Genomic DNA, 13,585 nt, shown 5'->3' on the forward strand with positions numbered 1-13,585 from the left:
GGAACAACAGACTGGTTCCAGATAGGAAAAGGAGTACGACAAGGCTGTATATTGTCACCCTGCTTATTTAACTTAATGCAGAGTACATCATGAGAAATGCTGGACTGGAAGAAACACAAGCTGGAATCAAGATTGCCGGGTGAATATCAATAACCTCAGATATGCAGATGACACCACCCTTATGGGCAGAAAGGGAAGAGGAACTAAAAAGCCTCTTGATGAAAGTGAAAGAGGAGAGTGAAAAAGTTGGCTTAAAGCTCAACATTCAGAAAATGAAGATCATGGCATCTGGTCCCATCACTTCACGAGAAATAGATGGGGAAACAGTGGAAACAGTGTCAGACTTTATTTTTTTGGGCTCCAAAATCACTGCAGATGGTGACTGCAGCCATGAAATTAAAAGACGCTTACTCCTTGGAAGAAAAGTTATGACCAACCTAGATAGCATATTCAAAAGCAGAGACATTACTTTGCCGACTAAGGCCCGTCTAGTCAAGGCTATGATTTTTCCATTGGTCATGTATGGATGTGAGAGTTGGACTGTGAAGAAGGCTGAGCGCCGAAGAATTGATGCTTTTGAACTGTGGTGTTGGAGGAGACTCTTGAGAGTCCCTTGGACTGCAAGGAGATCCAACCAGTCCATTCTGAGGGAGATCAGCCCTGGGATCTCTTTGGAAGGAATGATGCTAAAGCTGAAACTCCAATACTTTGGCCACCTCATGCGAAGAGTTGACTCATTGGAAAATACTCTGATGCTGGGAGGGACTGGGTCAGGGGGAGAAGGGGACGACAGAGGATGAGATGGCTGGATGGCATCACGGACTCGATGGACATGACTCTGAGTGAACTGCGGGAGTTGGTGACGGACAGGGAGGCCTGGCGTGCTGTGATTCATGGGGTCGCAAAGAGTCGGACACAACTGAGTGACTGAACTGAACTGAGGAGAAAACTAAAGCAGGAGACTATTTTCAACAGTTATTTTTAATATAGTGTAAACAACCACACACACACAGTAAAGCAGCAGGAGGAACACACTGTAACACATTATATTGAAAATATGAAAAACTGCAAATTACATGAATAATATTAGAATCCTAAGAATTCCCAAAGTCATTTTACTTACCTGTTTCTTAAACTGTTGGCATTCTTCTGGTGTGAGTGTGTCTGCTTTGGCAATAAGTGGAATGATATTCACTTTTTCATGCAAACGCTTCATAAACTCAATATCCAATGGTTTAAGTCTGAAATACACAATATTTAATATGACTGGATTGACCAATTTGGGAGAACAGACTTTTTACATTCCAATGCTAAAATTACATACATTGGAACTACTTCATTTCCTCATCAGAAACACTCTCTAAAGATGTATATTGGGCCAGCAACAGTTAGGAAGAACAGGATTTCAAGCAGCACTGGAATGCCTAAGAAAGCTTTGACTCCTGTGTTTTAACACCCTGGTCACAGCATGTGGGCCCGAACGTAGAATCAGAAAATCCAGAAAGGCTCCTAATAAGCTCTCCTACAAGAGACTCTACTTATCACTCAAATTTGGGAAATCTGTCTTGTTTGTAAATGAAAAATTATAATCCTCTTTTACCTCTTGTTACCCAGTATATTTCTCAGAGAAGGGGCTCAGAAGAACATCTTCTTCATCATCCCTTTTATTCATTACATTCTAACTATTGCCTCCACTTGGCCACTATACTTTTAAGGTCACCAAATACTTTCAGGCTGCTAATATAATTAGCAGCAGCCAACTCAGAAACACTGTGGCGTTTAATGGTGTTTTTAAATTTGCCCATTATGCAGCACTGACATTACTCTCTCACAAGCTGTTCACTTAAAGTAATTTCCAGGAACCTCTTTGTAAGCTAGTCCCTTAAAAGGTACATGCCTCAGAATTCTCTATTAGGTCTTTTCTTCTCTACATTCTATAAGCTTATCATTAACTATAACAACTTCTAATATCCTTTATGGCTTAATAACTCCCAAGTCTTTATACCTAGCCCAGATCTCATTGTTACGTTCCAGGCTTGTGTTCACCTGATGGAAATACTACTCAGACAATCCATTCTGGCACCTCAAAATCAAAAGTTCATCTGAACCCCCAAATACCCCCTCCCCTTCTATGCTTTCTATCTCAGTAAGTAACACTTCAATCCACCCAGTTACTCAAAGCTGAAACCCAGGACTCAGATTGGATAAACTTCCTCTATTTATCCATTCCAAAGATTCACCAGAACCTGCTGAGCAAATAAAAATATTTATATATTTATCTCCTTTCCATTACTTTGGTTCAGGCCACCAAACTTCGATAATGACAAGAATCTGTCTGGTTTCCCTCAAAACCATGCACACTGCAGTCAGTACAATGTTTCTAAAATCCAATTCTGATCAAGTCATTCCCAGACTGAAAACCTTACTAAGCCAGATTCCTTGAGTGAGCGTGGCCTATGAAGCCTGTGAAAACATAACCTCTTCAGCTGACCTCATCTCTCAGCATCCCTTAGCATTTTTTGCTACTTCTGACTTCCAATATGCCAGCCTTTTTGAACTTCTCACAATATCCTGAAATCACCATACTTTGGTCATATTGCCTTGGCCTGGAACAACTCCATTCCCATCCCCATTCTAGCTGGCTTGCCTAATTCCTATTTGTCCTTTAGGACCTAGCTTACTATTCTCATTTCCTCTGAGAATTCTTCTCCAACCTAAAACTAGAAGCCTAACGGATCACAACACTGAATCTGTCATATAGTAACCACCTACTTGTGTATTTGTTCCTCCCATCTTCTCACTACAAGATCCTTAAAAGCAAAGGCCTTTGTCTCATTCATCTCTTCTGTAATATCTAGTACAGTTCCAACACTTGACAAGGTGTTCAAATATGTGCTAACTAAAAAACTAAGCTGCTGTAATTTTCCTTACATCTTTGAATAACTATAAATGAAAATCAGCTATTCCTCACATGCAGAATACACTAGACTAAAAATTAATATTTAACAAAATAAATGAAGGTAACAGCAGTATTTTGCATAGAAATACAGTATTCGTTCGCTTTGATAAAACATGAGGAAAATGGAATAAAAATCTAATTTCATTATAAATTTTATGGACTAATATTTTAAAATAAACAGAAAGCCCTTGTTTGAGTTCTCTTAGCATACTATAGTTTAATATATATACTGTTGGGTGTATTGGGTGGTTGTCCACATACTAATGGGAGAAGGCAATGGCAACCCACTCCAGTACTCTCTTGCCTGGAGGGTCCCATGGACAGAGGAGCCTGGTAGGCTGCAGTCCATGGGGTCGCTAGGAGTTGGACATGACTGAGCAACTTCACTTTCACTCTTCACTTTCATACACTGGAGAAGGAAATGGCAACCCACTCCAGTGTTCTTGCCTGGAGAATCCCAGGGACAGGGGAGCCTGGTGGGCTGCCATCTATGGGTTTGCACACAGTCGGACATGACTGAAGCGACTTAGCAGCAGCAGCAGAGACTAATGAGATACTCCTTTTTTAATGATGACTAATACTATACTTCTTTGTGGTAGTGACATGGTGACTGGAAGAAAGACAGGGTAAAAAGGCAGGAAGGCAGATATGGAGAAATGAGACAGCTTCAATTCTAATTCTCATCTTAAACCCTTTGAATTTTGATATTAGCATTCAGAGAACACTAAAGAAGAAGTGTGTGGCTAGAATAACACCATATTTATCTATAAACAGCACCCTTATCTCACTAATGGTAACTGAAAAACCTTTTGATTTTGAGAAAATATTTAAGTTTTTGCCTGTTTTTTATCAATCATTACATAACAACGCTAAATATAAAAGTCATGGCTCAGTCAATCAATCTCGGATTTGGGACTGCCCTGGGGTTTCAGTGGTTAAGAATCTGCCTGCTGATGCAGGGGACACAGGTTTGATCCTTAGTTTGGGAAGACTCCACATGCTGTAGAACAACTAAGCCCCTGCACCACAACTACTTAGCCCATGTGCAGCAACTACTGAAGCCTGCACACCCTAGAGCCCATGCTCTGCAAGAGTAGGCACTGCAAGAATAAGGCCAAGCACCTCAACTAGAGTAGCCCCTGCTCACCACAACTAGAGAAAGCCCACATGCAGCACTGAAGACCCAGCAGAGCCAAAAATAAATAAATTTTAAGAGAGAAATATGGAGCACATAAGATAAACTTAATTATTTCCACTATATATTTTTTTAAAAATCTCAGATTTGTAAATTTTTAGAGTTTCCCTTCCAGATTATATGCAGGACAAAGTTAAATTACTACCACTACCACCTCATTAAACTGGTGACAGAAAACAATTCAGTTAATCTATAATTTTAATGAACCTTGCAAGGAGATCCAACCAGTCCATTCTAAAGGAGATCAGTCCTGGGTGTTCATTGGAAGGACTGATGCTAAAGCTGAAACTCCAATACTTTGGCCACCTCATGCAAAGAGTTGACTCATTGGAAAAGACCCTGATGCTGGGAGGGATTGGGGGCAGGAGGAGAAGGGGACGACAGAGGATGAGATGGCTGGATGGCATCACCAACTCAATGCACATGAGTTTGGGTGAACTCTGGGAGTTGGTGATGGACAGGGAAGCCTGGCATGCTGCAATTCATGGGGTCAAAAAGAGTCGGACACCACTGAGCGACTGAACTCAACTGAATATAAAATATTAAATTGTAATCCAAGTTAACAAGATTTTACCCTTAAAGTAAAACAACATTTACAGAACATTTATTATTTTAACTTTCCAAGAGAAAGATACTTGAAAATAGCTATGACAAGGAAATCAGGGAAGTCAACTTCTCAAACATAAAATGACAGGGCTGAAGAATATTAAAACAGTTTTTACAAAATTAAACTTTAGATATAACCTTTATAAAAACCCTGATAAAACCCTCTGTCTTTTTAAACTAGAATACAAATTTTAAAAGCTTACAAAATGCCAACAGAAAACACTTATTTCACAACAGATTACATACTGGTTGAAATTTTTCCTCTATCCATTTAATTTTATTTCAGATCATCTTTTCCAACAAATCTAATTTTTAAGTGTTTTTTTTTTTTTAAACACAAAGGAAACTCCTTTATAGAATTTCTAAAAGATAAACCCTTCCCTGGTGACTCAGACACTGAACAATCCACTTGCAATGCAGGAGACCCAGGTTCGATCCCTGGGTCAGGAAGATACCCTGGAGAAGGAAATGGAAACCCACTCCGTATTCTTGCCTGGGAAATCCCAGGGACAGAGGAGCTATAGTCCATTAGATCACAGAGGCGGACACGACTGAGCGATGAAACACTCACAAAGAGAAAAAACCATTTAATACCTCAAAGCTTCCAGCAAAGTAAGTAAAATGAATAGAGGGCAAATATTTACTAAACATACATAAAAATACATAAAAATATTAAACATACATACGTATATACATTTCTAAAGGAAAAAAAAATCTCTATAAAACTGACACTTTTTTCAAAGTGGCAATCAAAATTCAAAAGGTTTGTAAAAACACCATTTGAAAAATCAAGTTCCAAGTCAGTTACCAACCACTGAACAAAGGAAATGAAGCAACAACAGCTGAAATCACAAATGAACCCTTTGTTCAGTGATGACACCTGGTGGGGTAAGGGACACAGAAAATATACTGCTGGACCAATCTATAATTACTCCAAAAACAGAACCTCTAAAAGGGAATCCAGGTACTACCCAGGTAGAAAGGTCATAATTCCTCTACTATGCTGCCTGGAATTTCACTCTTTAGTGAGCATGGAATTTGAAACTCTCTACAGAAAACTCAATGTCATATTATGTCACTTAATCCACAGCAGCATATACCAGTAGCAAAACTTTGTTCCATTTCTAAAAATAGTTAAGCTGACAAACTACTCAAAAGCACATTGTTTTATACTAAGAAATTAAAATCTGGAACTCTCATCCCTTGTGACACACAAGAAATGGTCCCAAGCCACTACACATAATCTCAAAATTTTTTCTTTAAAAAAAATTTTATTTCCCACGCAATTTTAAGGAATATATTTTCCCTCAGGGGATAAGAGAAATGTGATTCCATGAGAATTACTAAGTGTTGGAGAGAGTCCAAAAGATCTAAAATAATAAAAAGTGGATATAAACTGACAAATTTCTATTGACTTAACTACAGGTTAAGATTTTACTTTGCTGGCTTTCAGGAAAAAGCCCTAACAAGTTATATTAGAATGATAAGTGTAAATATATATATATATATATACATACACACACACACATAAAAATTCAAGAAGAAACTAACAAGTTACCAGAAAAAAACTATACAGTATGGTATTTTGAGGGTTTTTTTTTTTTTTTTTTTTTTTTTTTAGCCTTTTAAGTAGATAAGTCAATTTTGGGCTTTAGGCTTTAAATATATAATTTGCTGAGAATACTATAGAAGAATATTAGAAATGAAAAAGAAACAGCTGCACCACTACAATCAGACAGTGCAAAAATGGTAAACTATAAAATTAAGGCTTTCTGCTCAACCAAGATGGTGATAATGGGCACTAGCCTATCTAGGCAAAAGGTAAAGAAAGCAGGAAACAAAAGAGAAAAGTATGCTTTTGAAAGTGGGCTTCCCTGATAGCTCAGTTGGTAAAGAATCTGCCTGCAATGCAAGAGAATCCGGTTCAACTCCTGGGTCGGAACGATCTGTTGGAGAAGGAATAAGCTATCCACTTCGGTATTCCTGGGCTTCCCTTGTGGCTCAGCTGGTAAAGAATCTGCCCGCAATGCAGGAGACCTGGGTTTGATTCCTGGGTTGGGAAGATCCCCTGGAGAAGGGAAAAGGTACCCACTCCAGTATTGTGGCCTGGAAAATTCCATGGACTCTATACTATAGTCCATGGGGTCAGAAAGAGTCGGACACGACTGAGCGACTTTCACCTTCACTTGAAGGAACTGGTTTACACTACTGTAATTCTGGTGTTAGAAGACAATGCTATTAGTCTAATGCTATGAAATTGTCCAGTCCCTTTTGGTGGAGAGATGGTGGAATTACAATCATCAAGGGGCGGAGTTATGCTGACTCATTTAACCAAAGACTGAAGAAGAGGGCTTCCCTGGTGGCTCGGATGGTAAAGCATCTGCCTGAAATGTGGGAGAGTCGGGTTCGATCCCTAGGTCAGGAATATCCCCTGGAGAAGGAAATGGCAGCCCATTCAAGTACTCTTGCCTGGAAAATCCCATGGACGGAGGAGCCTAGTAGGCTACAGTTCATGGGGTAGCAAAGAGTAAGTCATGACTGAGCGACTTCACTTTCACTTTAAAGAAGAGTAAGTACAAACATCTGCAGTTGACGATGACACGCATATTTCCTCAAAATGACAAAGAAACACAAACTACCAAAACAGGAGTACAGGCTGGCCATACAAACAAACAATCCGATCAGATACATGTCTAAATACTCAGATCTTAATTTTAATTCCTAATAAGTAGAAGGTTAGTACTGATGATAGGATACTTAAATAATTTGACTGTGACAGCTAAGGTCAAATAGAAGATTAGTGAAATAGATTTAGTGAAGAAAGAAACAGCACATTAGAACCTTGGTATTTAAGGTTTTTTGCAATGTTCTCTACCAGATGTATAATAAATAATATCTTTGGAGTTTCTTAGAATATGTCTAAGCTAATTGTTATGGCTGTTTCTCCTTATTTGATTGTTCAATCTGTGGCAGACTGGTCAACAAGAAAGCTAAATTAGCCATATTGAGACGCGAAACCATGATGAAAACAATATTCCTCTCCATGAAGCACAGTCTTACACATGAGAAACTAAGAAGTAAAATCATTTTCAGCGTGGCTAGGACTTAACATTTTTTATGAATCATTTTTATATGGAATTTGGAACTTCACAAGTTGTATAGTTAAATGTACCCCACAGAGATAAGGATTACCAACAAATGCACCCAAAGATGAGTAATAATAAAACAACAAAAAGGTTATCAGAAGTATTCAGGTACTTACCCATGTCCTGAAGGAGCAATGAAGTATAAACAACACTGCACTCTGTTATCAGGCATCTGACGTCTGTTCACTCTAGATTCTGCATTTAGGTAGTCCTCGAACTTACTATCAATGTAGTCGATAACAGGCTGCCAGCTGTAGAATGCAAATAAATAAAATAATTAAGTTGAGATTCCACTTATGAACGGTGCTTCCCAGATGGCTCAGTGGTGAAGAATCCACCAAGATCCCTGGGTCAGGAAGACCTTCTGGAGAAGAAAATGGCAGCCCACTCCAGTATTCTTGCCTGGGAAATCCTATGGACAGAGGAGCCTGGCAGACTGTCCATGGGGTCACTCAAGAGTCAGACATAACTAAGTGATTAAATAACAAAAAACATGAAAATAACAAATAACATGAAAAATTATATCCAAAGAGTTTTAGATTTCAAATGAAAAGATTAAACAACACAGAAGCCTCATGATGAATTTATTTAGGTATTTCCAAAGTTGAAGAAATTTACTTTAAAAATAATGCAGAACTCAAAGAAAAATTAAAATATTTTTATATACTCCTAATATCTTATTTCCAAACAGAAAGTCATGGATGTTTTCTTCACTTACAACTTACAGAAAAACTGAAGGTCTAAAATCATATTTAAATTAGGGTGTGACAGAAAAACAGATAAAATTAATAGAGAATGAAAAGTTTCAAATTTCTTATAATAATGAGAATTCTTTTATCTATGTTTTAGAGTCTATCTTCAAAATAATTCTATGAAAAGTGTTATCATCATTTTAAAGAAAAGGAAATCAGTTCAAAGAAGTTAAGCAACAATGACAAGTAAGTGGCAAAGTTGATATATGAACCCAAGCCATATTACTTAAATTTTAGTAACCATAGGTGAGAAGATTTAAAATGTTAAAAAAGTCTAACCAGCCCTATTCCCAAATGCAATGGAAAGCAGTAGGGACAAACCCTTCTTACCAATTACTATTATCCACTGCATCTCCAAATCCTGGGGTATCGACTATTGTGAGCAGCAACTGCACACCACCTTCTTTGATTAAAACTTTGGATTGTTCCACCTGTAAGAGTCATTGTGTACAGATATTAATAACATACATTATATCTGTGGTTCCCTACAAGGTAAGATGTAGGGAGACAAGTGTTAATCAAAACTAAATAGGAAGCTTTTTGTATAGTAAATCTACCCAACCAGCCACTTTCTTTAGAATCAATTACTGTAGATGTTGAGTGTCCAGGTTACTTAAAAGAAAAGTACATATATATAAATAATGGGTTTACAGCTCATAGTTGGTATAGAGAAGGAAAACAGGACTGATAAAATATTATTAATTATTAAAGCCATTTAAAACTTAATAAATGCACATCTAATAATACAAATAAACAATGTGCTTGAATGATCAAGTAATTCACAGAGATGAAATACGATTTATCAGAAAGTACATTTAGTCTACCATTTCCAGTAAATGTTTTCTGGATTATCTCCATCTACTTTGGTCCCAACCAATTACTCAAGAGAACTTCTTTCCATTCCCAAATCTTTCTCAGCATGGCTATAATTATTTACACTTGTGTTTACGTCATGACTAAGAGCCAACTTTCTTCTCGAATGCGTTATTGTCCATTCAGATCAAAGCGATCAGCAAAATCCAGGCATTGAAAAAAAATGCATCTGGTAGGGTAAAACCCTACTAATTCTGAGTAAAATCTCAGTTCTCTTTAGAGTTTGTAAAAATGTTCTATTTAAGAAAAGAAATTGGACTTAATAACAGCAGTTCTTCCTACAATCTAAGATACTCTGTAACCCCAAATTCTGTTTTAGAATGTAAAAATCATTCATCTTGGGACATATGCTGCTCCTACTTAAAGCAAACATTCATTCAAACAGAAAAGGAGAATCATTCTCCCAGAAAAAGATAGGCTTTCATTTAATTTATATATAGTGTTTAGTAAGACTAGAGGTTCCAAGTATGCTGATAGGCTAACTTAAGAGGCACAAATTAAACTCTGAATGTTACATGCCATAGGATGGTACCAATTAAGTACTACTAGACTTAGAGATGGAATTGTAATCATATGAAAAACAATTTCAACTATCTATGTTGATTAACAGAGTTGAGAAAGGAAAAGCAACTAATTTCTGGGTAGAAAAGTTTGGTTTACCTTTACAGGTTAAAAAATGGATAATGTCTTTCCATTACCCTCACATTTTCTTACAGATGCTAGCTGATGGATGAAGAGACTGAGAGTTGAAACTAAGACTGCAGAGTGAAAAGTGTATAGCAGCACTGCTCAACAGAACTTTCTGAGATTATGGAAATGGTTCTGTATCTAAACTATCCAATACATACTAGCTGCTTGCCTATGCGGTTGACAAGTTCTTGAAATCTGACTAGAGCAACTGAGGAACTGAATGTTCAATTTTATTTAACTTAAACTGAAACAGCAACACTTGGCTTTGTTGCTGTTGTTGCTGTTGTTGTTTAGTCACTAAGTTGTGTCTGACTCTTTGGTGACCCCGTGGACTATAGCTTGCCAGGCTCCTCTGTCCATGGGATTTTCCAAGCAAGAATATTGGAGTGGATTGCCATTTCCATCTCCAGGGGATCCTCCCAATCCACATGTGGCTTAGTGACTACTGAATTAGATAGTGAAGATTGATAGCAATCAGAAATTATTTTGTTAAAAGAGCATTATCAAAAAAGAAACTTGCTGAAACTGAAATTTGGACATGCATATTCACAGAAATGCTTCCAATGTTTTAGACAAATAAGAGACAAAGTTCTTATCTTTTAGACCAATGGTTTTTAAACTGCTTTGACCTAATGTAAACTGTCAGTGAAAATTTTAGATATCCCAAATGTAAGTACATTTATTTATCTACCAAACATATAAAATTGGTTATCTGAACATTAAACAGCAGGAAGTGTCAATTTCTCTGTAAATTAAAAAAATTTCAACATCAATAGATACGGGCTCTAATATTTTCTGGTCACCTTCAATATCAACAATGGTTGCACACTGCTTGGGAGAATACTGTTTAATACCACATAGCTAAGATAATACAGTCTGTCTGATATTGAGTTACTCTAATAATATAAGGGAGGCAAAATAACTGTGGAAATAATCAGACTCATCAGTGTAGATTATCAAAACTAAAACTAAAAAAAAAATTGAGTGATATTACTTCATGTGGCTTAGAAATTCACATTCTATATATCTAGCAGTTGTCTATAGTTAAAAAGGACAATCTGGTTATATGTCAATTACATTTCAATTTTTTAAAAAAGAACAATCTATTCAAATCTAACAGTTCTCAATATATATCTCATTTGCCTCCATCTCCCTCATAAAAATAAGTTATCCATTTATAGTAACTGTCACTGAAGCAGAAATATCCAAAGTAACCATCCCTTCACCTAAAAATTCTCAAAAATTATTTTAAATGACACAGTACCGTGTATTAGAACTGATGTAAAAATCTAACTGTTCTACATGAATCATCTCCTGATTTTACTCCAAACCATTTCTGGTTCTCTCATTACCAAACAAAGAACATTTCTACCTCCAGTACTAGGCTGTATACTAATCACACACCACAACAGCTTAAATTTTAAGATTTTTGCTTCTTTGTTTTAAAAAAAAATTATAGTTCAACAACTTAATTGTTTATTAGAGTGATAATACAAATGAAGATCTGCTTTTCATATGAAAGTTTCTTTTCTTCTTTGGTCTATGAAATTCTGTGTATCCATACATGGTCAAATACAAAGAAGACGGCAACATATGGAAGAAATCCAGAAAACATAACTGTAAACTAGTGCCATTCACAAGATCCAACTGTATCCTATCATCTGGCTTTGCAAGTATCCTCATGGGATCCATGGTAAACAAATTAGTTCAAGTCCAGGAATTTCAAACTTTTCTTAAGAAATCTATTCCAAATGGCCACTTTCCCATGCACTTTACTTAAGCAGGTCACATCAGCATATTTTACGGCATCACTCAGAGTTCTCAAAGATTAAACATATAATACAAAAGGAATGAATGAATCAAGGGCACCTTCAAATGAGCTTTTCTCTGAAAAATAAAATTAAAGCCTATTATATTGTTTATGTATAATAATTAAGGGCTATTTTGGATTCCTAGATTCCAGAAACTCACACTTTTTCTAATATTTATAGTTTTTCAGTCTGAGAAAAAGTCAAACTTTCACTGTTCATACAGCTTCACTTCTTCCATTTCTTAAAGAGTATTAAACACATTACATTTTTCTAACTTAATGTTTGAGTCATTTTTTAAGATAAAGTATTATAACTATATTAACATTTGAGGAGAAGGCTAAAATTTTCTGTCAAGAGCATACCTCCACCTATACTTGCTTAGGAGATGGCATTATAGCCAAAGCTCTGCAGACTCAGCTAGTAGAAACTTGAACAGTCTGCGATACTCCACTTGGCTCAAACACAAAATCTATTCTAGATTATTTAATAACTCAAAAGACAAGCATCATCATATGTACTTCATTATGTTCAACAAGATACTTAGAGAGGCAATGACCAACAGAATAGTTATGCTTAAAAACTACTTCCTTCTCACCGAGACTGAGAACGAACTGAGAAGAAACTTGATCCAAACACTAATTCTGCCTTCTACTCTCTGAACCACTATATACCTCATTCCCCTCTCTCCTTACACTGAAATCTTAATTCCCATGTCCCTTTCATTTTCTATTAACAAACCCCTCCCAAATCGTTTATTTTCTTTTCCGGCTAAGATACTTTTCCATAAATTTCATAAACTTCAACTATGACAGGAATTTCCAGGTCATCTGACAGTCTTTATTTGCTCCTTCACTTCATGTCTCTTCTAGTATGACTCTTCCCAAGTTCTATCTTGGGGCTTCCCAGGTGGCTCAGCAGATAAAGAACTTGCCTGCAATGCAGGAGACTTTTGTGGGTTTAGTCCCTGGGTCAGGAAGATCCCCCGGAGGAAGGGAATGGCAACCCACTCCAGTCTTCTTGCCTGGAGATCCCATGAACAGAGAAGCCTGGTGGGCTACAGTCCACAGGGTCACAAAGAGCTGGACACGACTGAAGTGTCTGAGCACACACACATGCACACAAGCTTTACCTTACAATCTCTGCCACCATGCTCAGCAAAGTACTTGATCTTCACTGGAAGACAAGAACATCCCCAATTTGTTGTTGCTGTTAGTTTTTAAATTTTTTTAAACTCAAGTACAGTTGACTTACAATGTTTCAGGTGCATGGCAAAGTATGTAAATATACAATCCTTTTTATTTACATTCAAATGGATATATACATTCTTTTTCAGTTCTTTTTCCACTGTAAGTTATTACAAGATATTGAATATAGCTCCGTGCTATATAGTAGGTCCTTGTTGCTTATCTATTTTATATAATGTGGTTCAGTTCAGTTCAGTCACTCAGTCGTGTCCAACTCTTTGCGACCCCATGAATCACAGCACGTCAGGCCTCCCTGTCCATCACCAACTCCCGCAGTTCACTCAAACTCATGTCCATCTAGTTGGTGAT

The 13,585-nt window shown here is 37.0% G+C and overlaps 1 protein-coding gene across 7 annotated transcripts in view; it reads right to left on the bottom strand.

Moving 5' to 3' along the window:
* Nucleotides 1–13,585, bottom strand: part of SEPTIN7 (septin 7) — a 104,356-nt gene that overhangs the window by 25,996 nt on the left and 64,775 nt on the right. For all 7 annotated transcript variants that reach the window (XM_040260194.1, XM_040260192.1, XM_040260195.1 and 4 more), the window contains 3 exons: nucleotides 8,989–9,089; nucleotides 8,023–8,157; nucleotides 1,124–1,241 (listed from right to left, as the gene is read on the bottom strand). In XM_040260194.1, the coding sequence (XP_040116128.1) occupies nucleotides 1,124–1,241; nucleotides 8,023–8,157; nucleotides 8,989–9,089 (354 nt within the window). The remainder of the gene's footprint in view (nucleotides 1–1,123; nucleotides 1,242–8,022; nucleotides 8,158–8,988; nucleotides 9,090–13,585) is intronic.

The sequence above is a fragment of the Oryx dammah genome, unplaced genomic scaffold (assembly GCF_014754425.2).
Source record: "Oryx dammah isolate SB20612 unplaced genomic scaffold, SCBI_Odam_1.1 HiC_scaffold_18, whole genome shotgun sequence".
NCBI lineage: Eukaryota > Metazoa > Chordata > Mammalia > Artiodactyla > Bovidae > Oryx > Oryx dammah.